The following is a 15371-nucleotide window of genomic DNA, read 5'->3' as shown; positions in this document are numbered from 1 at the left end:
CAACCAGGACTTTAATAGCGTCCTGGCTGCCATAGTAACACTGAACGCATTTTGAAGACGGATCCGTCTTCAAATGCTTTCAGTTCACTTGCGTTTTTCCGGATCCGGCGGGCACCTCCGGCAAATGGAGTGCACGACAGATACGGACAACGCAAGTGTGAAAGAGGCCTTAAATGCAACCGTCGAACAAAGCCTGCCGCAGCCACGTAGAAATAGCTGATGGTCGTGATGGCCAGAATGGACGGCGCTTGGTCTGGTGTCGTCTGGGTGCAGGGTGAAATCCACACAAGATGTATTGATGCGTATTTCACCAATATCCGTCACCTTCATAGTTGCGGTTTCCCACCCACAGGACAATCAGCTGACTTCTCTACCCCTGGACTTTGGGACGTGGACAAGCATGGTGGAGCTGAACCTGGCTACTAACCAGCTGACCAAGATCCCAGAGGATGTGTCCGGCTTGGTCTCTATTGAGGTAGGTACAGGGTCTTCCCACCCAGGGGCAGATTTAGTGGCCCAAAAGCCTAGGGCTGTTCATCAAGCTTGGACCCCACGACAATATACTGCACAGTATACCCCCCCCCCCAGCCATAGTGCTCTAGACGTATTTAGATAAATATTACATTCTGCACATACAGGACAATACAGCACTACTTACCGATTACATCCAGTGGCGTGTCCTCTGATCTCCTCCACTGGAAGCAGACCACAATGTTATTTCAGACTCTTCTCTGCGGTGTTTCTCTTTAAGACCTTTTACTTTTCTCAGTTTTTTTATCATCCACCCCTAAAGCACTCTCAGCAGTTTTAAAGCCCCCTGTAGCACCTCCAGTGGTTACACTGCCCCCTGTAGCACCTCCAGTGGTTACGCTGCCCCCCTGTAGCACCTCCAGTGGTTACGCTGCCCCCCTGTAGCACCTCCAGTGGTTACGCTGCCCCCCTGTAGCACCTCCAGTGGTTACGCTGCCCCCCTGTAGCACCTCCAGTGGTTACGCTGCCCCCCTGTAGCACCTCCGTGGTTACGCTGCCCCCCTGTAGCACCTCCAGTGGTTACGCTGCCCCCCTGTAGCACCTCCAGTGGTTACGCTGTCCCCCTGTAGCACCTCCAGTGGTTACGCTGCCCCCCTGTAGCACCTCCAGTGGTTACGCTGCCCCCCTGTAGCACCTCCAGTGGTTACGCTGCCCCCCTGTAGCACCTCCAGTGGTTACGCTGCCCCCCTGTAGCACCTCCAGTGGTTACGCTGCCCCCCTGTAGCACCTCCAGTGGTTACGCTGCCCCCCTGTAGCACCTCCAGTGGTTACGCTGCCCCCCTGTAGCACCTCCAGTGGTTACGCTGCCCCCCTGTAGCACCTCCAGTGGTTACGCTGCCCCCCTGTAGCACCTCCAGTGGTTACGCTGCCCCCCTGTAGCACCTCCAGTGGTTACGCTGCCCCCCTGTAGCACCTCCAGTGGTTACGCTGCCCCCCTGTAGCACCTCCAGTGGTTACGCTGCCCCCCTGTAGCACCTCCAGTGGTTACGCTGCCCCCCTGTAGCACCTCCAGTGGTTACGCTGCCCCCCTGTAGCACCTCCAGTGGTTACGCTGCCCCCCTGTAGCACCTCCAGTGGTTACGCTGCCCCCCTGTAGCACCTCCAGTGGTTACGCTGCCCCCCTGTAGCACCTCCAGTGGGTACGCTGCCCCCCTGTAGCACCTCCAGTGGGTACGCTGCCCCCCTGTAGCACCTCCAGTGGGTACGCTGCCCCCCTGTAGCACCTCCAGTGGGTACGCTGCCCCCCTGTAGCACCTCCAGTGGGTACGCTGCCCCCCTGTAGCACCTCCAGTGGGTACGCTGCCCCCCTGTAGCCATATGAGGACTTGTTTGTTGCTGGACAAGTTGCACTTTTTAATGGCACCATTTAATATCTCATATGATGTAGGGGAAAACTGGAAAAAATTCTAAATGGGATGAAAATGGAAAAAAAATACGCAATTGCGACATAGTTGTATGGGATTTGTTTTTACAACGTTCCCTATGCGGTAAAACTGACCTGTTACCATCATTCTCCAGGTCAGTCTGATTTTTAACAACACATCATTTGTATGTAAATTTTTATTTTTTGTGTTCTAATACCGGAAAAAATTCAATATTTGGAAAAAATAGCTTTTTTTTTTTTTTTTTTTTTGCATCACCACATTTTGAACCCCATAGTTGTGTGGGGGCGATCTGTAGCTTTTATTGGTGTGTGTGACATTTTGAACACTTATATATATTTTTTTTTTTGTGCTCATATGAAGAGATGAATACACAGGGTGTGGGCTGTTTTTGAAATCTACTGCTGACGTTTATAGTCATATGGCGGTAGGGAAGTGGTTAATCGTCCTTTTTAAGAGTTACTGTTGGGAGGATGATTAAACGAGGTATAGAATATTTAACACACAGGTTTTTTATTTTCACTTCCGATTACAGCAGTGCCGTTACCATTTGGAGGCAATTACATAAACAGTGAATTTAGTTTTGCATTGCCATTTACCGTATTTTTCGCCCTATAAGACGCAACTAGGTTTTAGAGGAGGACTATAAGACCTCAGCTAACAGCCCCAATCGGACCCCCAATGTTAATAAGGCCCCCAACAAGACCTCAGCTCAGACTCCAATGTGAGTGACCCCCATTCAGACCTCATATCAGCCCCCACTGCCTCTTATATCCGCCCCCAGCAGCCTTCGTTGCCCTATATCAGCCCTCTGTAGCCCCCATTGCCTATCATGTTAGCCCCCATTGTCTCAGATCAGCCCCCAGCCTCATGTTTAATAAATCGCTCGCCTCTCCTGCTCCTGCGCGCGGCCGCTCCTCACTGCCTGCGCGCTGTCTTCCTCCTGCTATCGGCTGTGAACCGGCGTGCACAGTGTGGGGTCACAGAGCGCTTCCTGGTCCTCCGGTACTAACGAGCATTAGCATTCGCCCCATAAGATGCATTTCCCACCTACTTTTGAGGCGAAAAGTACAGTATCTGCCTCCTGAGAAGCCCCCATGGGCAGCAGCAGAGAAGACCTGAAGAGCCGTTCCTCACTTTGGCCATGCTGATTTTTGAAAGGTCACTAAATTCAGTGGTTAAGTAACTGCACACACCGGGCAGATTGGCACTCCCCGCCCCACTTTGCCCCTTACATAACTCGCCCTTCAGCCTGCAGGCGGCACTGATGACGAGCAGGCCTGAATCGGCTCTGTGTCACGGCAGCGCCTGACTGCTGAACCTCTTCAGTGCAGTGCTCCGCGTTCCGTGTGGTGCTCAGGGCACCATGCTCACACCCGCAGATGCTGTCATCCTCCGTCTTCTCTACATGCCGGCTGCTCCTGCTCTTTGGCCGTGCTGGCGTTAAATCCCGCATATCACTCTGGGCCTCGCTGTACGTTATTAGCGCCGCACTGCGTCTCGCTGCAACGCTGCGAATGTGACTGAAAACCAACAATGGAGGTTTGGGGCGGAGATGGGCCCCACAGAGTTGTCAGGCCAGGGACTGCCGACCCAAAGGCCCCTATTATGATACTCCATTGTTTCTTCCTATGCTGGTGCTGGAACCGCATTTGTCACGCCCTTCTGACCCCGTCACCTCTTTATTCCTGCAGGTCTTAATCCTATCAAACAATCTATTAAAAAAACTTCCACATGGGATCGGGAACCTGCGCAAACTGAGGGAGCTGGATCTGGAGGAAAACAAACTGGAGTCACTGCCCAATGAGATTGCCTATCTGAAAGACCTGCAGGTAACGCAGTGCAGCGTGGCCCCTGAGATGTTGTACAGTGTGGCCCCTCATGGAAGGCTTGCGGTAGTGGATGGATCTGGTTGTGGTCCTACTCTAATGAGCACCACTGTACTGCACATACCCCACCACCACCACCAATCTTCTGGGCTTGCTCCCACTGATTATCAATTCTATATTTTTACCAGAAACTGGTGCTGACAAACAACCAGCTGACAACTCTGCCGAGAGGCATTGGCCACCTGACCAACCTGACGCACCTCGGTCTCGGGGAAAACCTCCTGACGCATCTTCCAGAGGAAATAGGTTAGTGACTACCTGGATCACCCTGGACACACAATGTAATATATGTCACCTGCAGTCCTATGTAACACTACAGATAACGTAGTAGTCACCTGCAGTCCTATGTAACACCACAGATAACAGTAATAACTCTCTGAGTAAAGATAATATAGTAGATTTCACCTGCAGTCCTATGTAACACCACAGATAACACAGTGATAACTCTCTGAGTACAGATAATATAGTAGATGTCACCTGCAGTCCTATGTAACACCACAGATAACGTAGTAGTCACCTGCAGTCCTATGTAACACCAAAGATAACAGTAATAACTCTCTGAGTAAAGATAATATAGTAGATTTCACCTGCAGTCCTATGTAACACCACAGATAACACAGTGATAACTCTCTGAGTAAAGATAATGTAGTAGATGTCACCTGCAGTCCTATGTAACACCACAGATAACACAGTGATAACTCTCTGAGTAAAGATAATGTAGTAGATGTCACCTGCAGTCCTATGTAACACCACAGATAATGTAGTAGATGTCACCTGCAGTCCTATGTAACACCACAGATAACAGTGATAACTCTGAGTAAAGATAATGTAGTAGATGTCACCTGCAGTCCTATGTAAAACCACAGATAATGTAGTAGATGTCACCTGCAGTCCTATGTAACACCACAGATAACAGTAATAACTCTCTGAGTAAAGATAATATAGTAGATTTCACCTGCAGTCCTATGTAACACCACAGATAACAGTGATAACTCTCTGAGTAAAGATAATGTAGTAGATGTCACCTGCAGTCCTATGTAACACCACAGATAATGTAGTAGATGTCACCTGCAGTCCTATGTAACACCACAGATAACACAGTGATAACTCTGAGTACAGATAATGTAGTAGATGTCACCTGCAGTCCTATGTAACACCACAGATAATGTAGTAGATGTCACCTGCAGTCCTATGTAACACCACAGATAATGTAGTAGATGTCACCTGCAGTCCTATGTAACACCACAGATAATGTAGTAGATGTCACCTGCAGTCCTATGTAACACCACAGATAATGTAGTAGATGTCACCTGCAGTCCTATGTAACACCACAGATAACAGTGATGACTGTTGTCTTCTTCCAGGTACATTGGAGAACCTAGAGGAGCTGTATCTGAACGACAACCCCAATTTGCACGGCCTGCCCTTCGAGCTCGCCCTGTGCAGCAAGTTATCAATCATGAGTATCGAGAACTGTCCCCTCAGCCACCTCCCGCCGCAGATCGTGGCCGGGGGCCCGTCCTTTATCATCCAGTTCCTGAAAATGCAAGGTCCTTATCGTGCCATGGTCTAAACATACAAGTCCCATACACTGTACAAAGCGCATCCATGTCGTGTCGATGTACATACGTCTATATCCCAGGACGAGGCCGGACGATATAGATGTGTATGTTTATAGATATATATATATATGAAATATGTATATGTAATGAAAAAGGCAAATTTAATAAGACTGCATTCTGTGTTTTTGCTAATAGAGGAATCATAGCCATTTAGATTTTTTTTTTATTATTATTATTATTATGTAAGAAAATATCAATTGCTTGTCTGAATTTTTTTCCTTTGCTGAATTTGGTGTATTTTTTGTACATATATATATAGATATATTAATTTTTTTTTTAAGGTCATTGTTATCTGAATTTCCAGCACAGTTTTTAAGGGTCGCAGATCTTATTTTGCAGTGATTGTCAGGATTCTGTGTTACTATTGGAGCTCAGTTTGTCATGTGTTTAAAAAAAAATATTTTTCAGAAATCGCAACGGCCAATGAATTTTGAGTAAATCTCTTCTTCCCTGTCGGGTCATCGGCTTATGAGCCTAGATCTGCTGTATGAGTTGTATCTGCTCTAACTTATTATATAAATGTCTGTTTTGTTTTTTTTTTTGTTAGTTTTCTTTCCGTTACATTGTTTATAGTCTGGGTGAATCACTGTATTGTTTGACCACGATTTGAGCTTTTTTTTTTAATTGCTTCCTGTGGAGTCGGCTCAGTCTGTGATTAACTTTTTTTCCTGTTTTAGACTGGACTTGAAGCAGAGGCCCCTCCCCCGCCATATCGCCCCTCCTTTCTTTTCTCAGTTTATGGAAGTGTGCCACATTTCTGCAAAATTTTGCCTAACATATCAAATGCCTACACATCGTTATAGTTTTATGAAGACTTTAAGGCCGTATCCACCTCTGTAGTGTGGTTTTTTTTTGTTTTGTTTTTTTGCCTGCTTAATCCAAACAGAAAAATGAAGCAACTTTGCAGTAATTGTTTTTGAAAAAATTCCTTTAGTTTTGTCTCTACAGCTCCTATGCAGATTGTCTCCATGGTTACAGACTACAAACAGATTTTGTGTAGTCTTGCAGCCTCATACTTTGTACTGAGGAAAGACAGACAGAAATATGACAACAGGGATTGTTTGTAGTCTGTTACCATGGAGACACAGACAACTTTTTTTTCCACCTTTGCAATCTATTTTTTTTTGGTCTATAGATCTAAACTGAAAAGTTAGGTAAATTTGCAGTAGGTGTTTTTGAAAAAAAAATCTGTCTCTACAGCTCATATGCAGGTTTTGTCTCTATGGTAACAGACTACGAACAGACCCTCTGTCGTGTCGGACTTGCAGTCTCGTGCTTTCTTCCATATACCCCTGCTTTGTGCTAGCATGCCTTTGGTAGGATAGCCAGACGTAGAGAAGAGATGGAAGGAAATAGGACTATAGGATCAGACTATAGATTGTCTGTTACCATGGAGACACACAGTCTGCATAGAAGCTGTAGAAATGGTAGAAAATTTTCAATTAAAGGGGTTCTGCACTTTCATTTAACTGATGATCTATCCTCTGGATAGATCATCAGCTTCTGATCGGCGGAGGTCCGACACCCAGGACCCCCGCCGATCAGCTGTTTGAGAAGGCAGCAGTGCTTCAGGAGCGCCACGGCCTTCTCACTGTTTACCACTGGCCCATTGACGTCACGACTAGTATCAACTAGCGTGGGTGGGGCTAAGCTCTGTTCAATTGAATGGAGCTTAGCCCCGCCCACGATAGTTGATACTAGTCGTGACGTCACTGGGCCGGCGGTAAACAGTGAGAAGGCCGCGGCGCTGCTGGAGCGCCGCTGCCTTCTCAAACAGCTGATCGGCGGGGGTCCTGGGTGTCGGACCCCCGCCGATCAGAAGCTGATGATCTATCCAGAGGATAGATCATCAGTTAAATGAAAGTGCAGAACCCCTTTAAGGCCTTTTGCACAGTTGCGTCCTTCTTTTTTTATTTTGTATGCATTGAGAAATGGTTATATTAAATTTTTATTTTTTTGGGTGAAGGTAGACATAGAAAGGTTAGGGTAGCTGCTGTTCTTAGGGCCCCTATAAATAATATACAGAATGGCGCCAGTTTGCGCGTCGAGTAGTTCAGACCAGAGAATGTTTTGCTTTACATTTTTCTCGCTGATTTAAACGTCATGATTGTAAGCGATGCTCAGAAACCCTTTTTTTTTTTTTTCTGATTTGGGCCAAGATAATTTGCAGCGCCTGGCCCTTTAAATGCATCATCCCAACGGTGAAATAAATGGGTTCCTGACTTGCGGCCCCTGTATACTACACTACGCGTTATATATATACTTATTTTCAGATTCTGCTTCTTTTTGTTGGACACCGCGAAAGTCTCATCATGCCTAGAACTGTTCCCATTCACTTCAGCGCCATTTGTGACTTTGACCTCAGGCGCATCTTGTCACCACATTGGCACCAGCTCGCTGTTGATCCTACTGATTGGAGCGGACGTGTTTCGGCATACACAAGATTCCCCTCCCAGTTACAAGTTTTATATTTTTTTTTTTAAGCACTTTTTGACTTTTATATCTGCTACTCGCTGTCATGTGTGGCCCGTTATAGATGGGAAGAAATGTGTTTGTCAGATGGTTGGAAATGTAAATTCTGTACAGATCGTGATTCCATCCTTCCCTCCACGCATTTTGCACCCACAAATCATTTCTATTCTATAGGTAATGGGATTTTCCTTTTTAAAGGGGTTGTGTCTGATTGATGGGAGCCAACCACTGGGGACCCATCATGTAAGTGGGTGGTCTTGTGTCTCTATGAATGGGGGGGGTGACCTTGTACGCTGACGCTCCATTCCTCTCTTTGGGACTGCCGGCGGTTGCAGATCGCTATACTTGGCTTCTCTTCAGCAGTTCCATGGAGAGGCAGCCCACATGATCGCCCGCCAGATACCGCGCGTTTTTGTAGACCTATCCATACAATGTGAACGGGGCCCATTAATGGTTGTACGGCTATTTTCTAGTAACAGCACCACACCTGGCCATAGGTTGTCTGTGGTATTACAGCTCGGTCATTCCTTTTCAGAGAGGCTGAGCAGACATCACCCATGGACAGGCACGTTGCTGTTTTTGGAAAATAACAAAAGGCAGCCGAGTTTTAAGTTTTTTTTTCTCTCTAATTCTATACAAGGAGAACCCCAGTTCCTGTAGTTCCTGGAAGTAAAGGCGTCATTTCCGCTCTGTATTCTTGGTTTACAGTCTGGTTTCCATATTGTAGCATTTTATGGCTGATCTCTCTGACAACCATCTTCCCTTGAAAGGTGTCAGGGCTTCTACTTTTCCCACTCTCTCTGGTCTTTCAAGCCCAGTAATCATTGCCCTGCAGAATAACGTACGCTGAGGAGGTTTTTCGGATGTCGGTGACGGACGCCAGGATTGGCTGGTAAATATCATGTAATTTTAATGAAGGGGCAGAGGGTAATGTAAGTGATAATTGCATCATGGGCATTAGTGCCTCGGGAGGAGGGGAAGCAAATTACTCTCCGGATATCTTTTTTTTATTTTTTTCCTCGTTTTTGCAGTAATATCCCATTTCTTGGGGCCATTAAGCAGTGAAAGCTCCTGGAAGTGTGACGCTAAGTGCTCATTAGGTGCGGTAAAGTGCTGCACAGGAGGCGGGTCACATGGCCACTCACGGGGCGGGGTGGCGTCTACGTCCTGGGTCCCATTAATTATGTTTTTGTAAGTGATGTTTTCAGTTTTAGGAAAGAGAAGCAGATGGATTTTTTTTTTTTTTTTTTAGTAACGTGTACACATTGTATACTGCGCTATACTTGACGTCCTTCGTGTATTTTCAGAGCCTTGGAGCGCACAGACGGTTATATTACAGCAAACGTGTCAAAATCATTCATGCAGTATTTTTTGTGCAGCTCCTGGCTGCAAACTTACATTTTTGTGTTTGTTTCTTAAAAAGCCGAGTGCCCACATTTACATTGGGGGGTGGGGGGAAAGGTGGGTCTCTGGGAAAGCTCGGTGGGACCCACTGTGGGTGCTGTAGTCATGAGCAGACATACATAGCATTCTTTAGTGCATGCTTGGATGTACTGGCCGCTAAAGCATTTGTCTAGGCTTAACAAATGATTTCCCATAAACGGCACCAACTCAGCCCAGTTCACTTTAATGGAGCGCACCTGCAGTACCAGACGCAACGCAGGGACAGGTGTGGTACCGTTTGGTTCTTTAATCCTGGACAACCCATTTATTGCCAAAATAAGCCTGCGAGGAGATGCAGTCAGCAGAGTTCTGCTCTGAAGGTCCTGCTCACTGTTGCACTCTTTCTTTCTTTGTGCCATTTCTACCCTTTCTGCCAAATTCTGTCTTTGGTGTCCACCTCTGCTGTCAGCTTGAGGTCTTTCCACCCCATGCCAAACCCTTGAGTAGTAGTAGTCTTCTACCTGTTGAACTTCTGCTAGGAGTTGTGGCTCCCACCCTCGACCTTCAGTCCTCTATGCCTTCAAGGTATGGGAATAGCCAATATGTCAGCAGCTGCCCTAGACATTATAGAGCTGTTCCCCCAGCTCCCTCACTAGCCAGCCAAATTCTTGGATATTGTTTCAGTGAAGTTTGGTGATAAGTGGCTGCCGGATTCATCTTTCACCACTTATCATTCTGGAAGCAAAAGAATGGACGGGTAATAAGCAAACTTGACAGATCCTTCTCTTCAACCCCCCCCCCCCCTTTTTTTTTTTTTTTTTTTTTTAAAGGGGGGGCAAAGGTGGGATCCATCAACAGCATCCTAATATCTATGGCTAGCTGGATCGGCATTAGAAGAATTGTTTGTGTGGCTTTTTGTAAAGGAGCCAACTTCTCGTTGTGTCACAAATGATCCTGATTTCTCCATCTTGCCAAATGAGACCATCCACCATCAATCTGTCAGTCTGTGATTGTCAAGCTATTGCCTTGGCCATAGGATTACTTGATATTGTGAAAACTAATCTGCCTGCTCTCTGCAACCTGATGCTTTCCCCGGAGTTTGGAAACTACAACTTGTGCGCTGGTTCAGGCATTCTGGGAGTAGTAGTTTCTAAAGTTTTTGGAACAGATGGCAGATCATTGGGCAGCACCGTGCCAGGCTATGGGCAGTAGCAATGTGGGGAGTCTTCTTGTTTACAGCCCTAAACCCAACACCAGTGTGCTAGCTATGGCGAGAGAAAACCCTTTGGTTGCCATTCCATCTGAACTGATCCTGGCCCTCCAGTTTAATTCTAAAGGGGTTTCCTAAAGGTCCCTTCCCATCCCAGAGGATGAGGTGATCGAAGCTGTTACCTCCTTCTGTCCCCAAGGGTCAGATGGTCAAACCAGCTCCTGTTCCTGCCTGTGTAATTCAGGTGGTTGAACGCATACCCTCTTCCTGCCCTCGAGGGTCAGGTGGTTGAATGTGTTGCCTCTTTCTGTCCTCAAGGGTCAAGTGGTCAAACCAGCTCCTGTTCCAGCCCCTGAAATTCAGGTGGTCGAACGTGTGCCCTCTTCCGGCCCCTGAAATTCAGGTGATCGAACGTGTTTCCTCTTCCTGCCCCCCGAGGGCCAGGTGGTTGAACCATGCACCCTGAAATTCAGGTGCTTGAATGCATTATCCTGCCCCCTGAGGATCAGATGCCTAAATGCTTCCTCCTTCCTGCCCCTGATGACCATGTGGTTGAATGTACGCCCACCCCTATAGTCATGTGGAGGTTGAATGTACGCCCACCCATATAGTCATGTGGAGGTTGAATGTACGCACGCCCCTATAGTCATGTGGAGGTTGAATGTACGCCCACCCCCCTATAGTCATGTGGAGGTTGAATGTACGCCCACCCATATAGTCATGTGGAGGTTGAATGTACGCACTCCCCTATAGTCATGTGGAGGTTGAATGTACGCCCACCCCCCTATAGTCATGTGGAGGTTGAATGTACGCCCACCCCCCTATAGTCATGTGGAGGTTGAATGTACGCCCACCCCCTTATAGTCATGTGGAGGTTGAATGTACGCCCACCCCTTATAGTCATGTGGAGGTTGAATGTACGCCCACCCCCTTATAGTCATGTGGAGGTTGAATGTACGCCCACCCCCTTATAGTCATGTGGAGGTTGAATGTACGCCCACCCCCCTATAGTCATGTGGAGGTTGAATGTACGCCCACCCCCTTATAGTCATGTGGAGGTTGAATGTACGCCCACCCCCTTATAGTCATGTGGAGGTTGAATGTACGCCCACCCCCTTATAGTCATGTGGAGGTTGAATGTACGCCCACCCCCTTATAGTCATGTGGAGGTTGAATGTACGCCCACCCCCTTATAGTCATGTGGAGGTTGAATGTACCCTCTTTTTCCCCTTGAATTGAGGTGGCTTGATACTAAGCTGCTTGCTTTGTGTGGATCAAGATGTTGATGAAGGGAAGGCGGCAGAACCGTATTTGAGAAGACTTTCATTCTCTGACTCCGTTAAGCAGTTAACATTTCACACGTGACTGACTTCACTGCTACATGTGGGAAACCTTTACAGACAATCCGCTTCTGGGCTAGGGAAAGGTTTGCTTTCTCTTATTGAACAATCTTAATACAACCTACATTTAGTATTACATGACATTGTTTTATGCTCTCTTCTACTCCTGTCACACCCAGAGCTGTTTCCAGTTCAAACCTCACTGTTGCCTCCTGCTTGTTCAGTGTCTGTACAGATCATACTCCGCTGTCATGCACTGTGGCATATGCAGTGTTTCCACCAGGTACTGCACTAGTGGTCTGATGTAGAAGGGAACTCTCAAACTTGTATGATCTGTGGTCATTGCTGACGGCCTCCAAGCAGCAACTAGCAGAATTGGAAATGCAGCTCTGGGTGTGACATGCAAGACTCCAAAGAGGGATAATGTAGAAAAGCTATGTGTGGGACTTTGTCTTTTTAACCCAATTATGTGCCAGGCATATTACTACAGATGTCCATCCACATGTGAACATAATTGAACTGTATATATAGAATTAATCGACTTTTTTTTTTTTATCTCACATTACTCCTCTACTGAGTCTGAATTAAATCCTGTATTATACACCAGAGCTGCACTCAAAATGCTGCTGGTGGAGTCACTGTGTACATACCTTACATTACCTATCCTGAATTAAATACTGTATTATACTTCAGAGTTGCACTCCTTTTTCTGCTGGTAGAGTTGCCATTAAATTACTTATCCTGTACTGATCCTGAGTTACATTTGATATTGTGCTCCAGAGCTGCATTCACTATTCTGCTGTTGGAGTCACTCTGTACATTGTATTATATAAGGTAGTAAAACAGGAATAAGGTAATGTATGTACATAGTGACTTCAGCAGAACAATGAGTGCAGCTCTGAAGTATAATACAGGATAAGTAATGCCATGTAGTTACAGATTTTATGTAGATAAATTCTGTATATGTACTACCGCCTGCCATTCGTCATTGTGACAGCCGTCGGCCGCTGTAGCTGGAGTTTTTACTGGAGCTTTGGGGGGAGGTGCAGTGTGTAGCTGTGTCGGTAAGTTGTCTGGATGGCCCATTCTGAAGACACTTGGTGGCAGTACGTTCTACCACTGGTTATTTCTTGTTTTCTCTGTCACTCGCATGTTTTGGTTCCTTTGGTTGGTTGATGGACTCCAGGCGTCCCCACCAGTAATGTATTTTAGGGAGGGTGTGTGTCATCACTCCTATCACCCTGCTGCTATTCTTTCCATCATGGGAATATTACTTATGTATTCTGTGCTAACGCTCCAGGGACACCAGACCCCCCCAGAGTGACACAACATTTACTTTCTTTTCATACGGCAGACATTTGCACTTTTTTACGTTTGCCTCTCTCTTAATCATTGTAAATATAAATGTCAGCGAGTATCACATTAAACATGTTCAAACTGTGCATCGTGTCGTCTTTTATTAGGGGAGGGGGGTTGTATTGTGTCTGAGTGTGTTCCTTATCTCACAGTATTTCTAATTTCAAAAATGGGGGGCCCAGATCATCTATAAGGCTACATATAGTTGCAAGTAGGGCTGCAACGATTCATCGATGTTTTCCTGCATCCGGGATTCGTTTAAATCACGTGACCACAGAGCGTAAGTGGAGAGAAGCCTCTCGCTCACCGCTCCGTGCTCTCCAGTATACACAGTGCTGCCAGGGCCTTACGTGCACACACCGTCCCGCCGAGTGCAGGCCGGGAAGTGGGAAGAAGATGCGGTCTGTCTCCTGCGAACTCCATGTCAGCGCACTGCCAGGAAAGATAAGTATAAGTTAGCAGGGGCATCTGTGATTTGAGGGGGCTTATAGCGCTGGGGGACATGGATGGAAATGGCATGGAGGAGCTGATGGTGCTGGGGGACATGGCATGGAGGGGCTGATCTGATGGCACTGTGGGGGAGGGGGACATGGCATGGAGGCACTGGGGGAGGAGGACATTGCAATGGAGGGGCAGATGGCACATGGCATGGAGGGGCTGATCTGATAGCACTGGGGGACATCACATGGTGTGGGGGTCATGGCAGTGGATGGGCTGATGGCACTGGGGGAGTGGAGCTGAAGGCACTGGGGCTGATCGCACAAGGGGAAACGAAGGGTGTTGGGGACTGATGGCAGGGGCTCTGAGTTTTTATAAAGAAAAACAGTCTACTAATTCGTTTTTTTTTTCTTATTAGAGTACTCGATTAATCGTAAAAATAATCGGTAGAATAATCATTTACTGTAGCCCTAGTTGCAAGAAAAAGTGAACCTCGTGAAATCACCTTGATTTTCACTTTGATTGCTAGTAGAATGCTGACTATCTAAATCACAATTATAGAGAAACACAATGTAACTAACACAAACACTTGTACCGTTAATTTCCTTTACTGACTGAGTACATCGAGTAAGCGTCCACCATGCAGAGTGAAAAAGTATGTGAACCTCATTGTCAATGACATCTGTAAGAGCGAATTAGCAAAAGGCATTTCAGTGAAGACACAAATCTTGAGATTTGCCCATTTAAAAAAAGGCACACAAAGCCTGGTTACTAACATCTGTTCTTCTGAGTAAAAACTGGTTTGTGTGAACTGTGCCTCAATGCAACCAACTTTTAGTAGACCTCAGAAGGATTGTTGTAGAGACACTAAGTGTGACATGGCTCTAAGACCACAGCTAAATACCTGGTTTTACGTTAATCCAAGGTTAGAAAAATTATCTACAAATGGAAAAAATCAGGACTGTTCCCACTCTCTGTAGAAGGGATTCTTTTACAATCACTCCTAGAGCACAAGTGAAGCCAAGGTGAACGGCAAGAGACCCACAAAAACTTTTTAAACTGCAGAAATCTCTCTCCATGTGTCCACCAAAATAAAATGCTGTACAAGAATGGTGTTCATGGAAGGACACCACAAAAGAAGTTTGCCCAAAACCACCTGGATGTTCCTTATTTCTTCTTGTAAAAAGTTTATGGACAGAACCAGAAGAGACAAATATGGAACTTTTTTCCTGGACAAATTCCCAACACTATTGGGGTCATTTATCAAACTGGTGTAAAGTAGAACTGGTTTAGTTGCCATAGCAACCAATGAGATTCCACCTTAAATTTTTCACAGCTTCTTTGGAAAATGAAAGGTGGACTTTTTCATTCTCTGCAGTTTTGCCTGTGCATTACCTTCAACATGACAGGAAGATGTGCATTAAGGAATTCAATGTATGGCTTGTTGAATGGTGTCTGAACCAAGGGTTTGGCTTTGTGTCTCATGTTGGCTCTCGTTGGAATGGAAAAGAACTGTACAAGAAACATGGTTTGCATCTTTCTCTCAAGGGAACGAATGTCCTCAGTGAACAGTTCAAAGTATTTGCTAAGGAGCATTTAAACTAAGAAAGAGGGGCAAAAGAGTGATAATCCAGCAGTCCGACTGACCCCCCCGGAACAATGCCAGAAGATGCCAGTAGCACATAGGTTAAGAAATAACAAGCTCAGAGTCTTGTCTACAAATGCTCGCAGTTTAAGGAATAAGATCA

The 15371-nt window shown here is 46.2% G+C and overlaps 1 protein-coding gene and 1 long non-coding RNA gene across 2 annotated transcripts in view; both read left to right on the top strand.

Moving 5' to 3' along the window:
- SHOC2 (SHOC2 leucine rich repeat scaffold protein) overlaps nucleotides 1-6864 on the top strand; it is a 50870-nt gene extending 44006 nt beyond the window's left edge. The window contains exons 6-9 of the mRNA XM_040437556.1: nucleotides 353-475; nucleotides 3608-3745; nucleotides 3931-4048; nucleotides 5167-6864. Of these exons, the coding sequence (XP_040293490.1) occupies nucleotides 353-475; nucleotides 3608-3745; nucleotides 3931-4048; nucleotides 5167-5375 (588 nt within the window). The 3' untranslated portion in view covers nucleotides 5376-6864. The remainder of the gene's footprint in view (nucleotides 1-352; nucleotides 476-3607; nucleotides 3746-3930; nucleotides 4049-5166) is intronic.
- Nucleotides 6865-10113: 3249 nt separating this feature from the next.
- LOC121003981 lies at nucleotides 10114-13271 on the top strand. The gene is made up of 2 exons (XR_005779636.1): nucleotides 10114-10852; nucleotides 10893-13271. It is a non-coding gene; the product is annotated as an uncharacterized LOC121003981 (long non-coding RNA).
- The last annotated feature ends 2100 nt before the right edge of the window (nucleotides 13272-15371 follow it).

The sequence above is a fragment of the Bufo bufo genome, chromosome 6 (assembly GCF_905171765.1).
Source record: "Bufo bufo chromosome 6, aBufBuf1.1, whole genome shotgun sequence".
Taxonomy (NCBI): domain Eukaryota; kingdom Metazoa; phylum Chordata; class Amphibia; order Anura; family Bufonidae; genus Bufo; species Bufo bufo.
The sequence above is the reverse complement of the archived record's forward strand: the minus strand, read 5'-3'. Positions and strand labels throughout refer to the sequence as shown.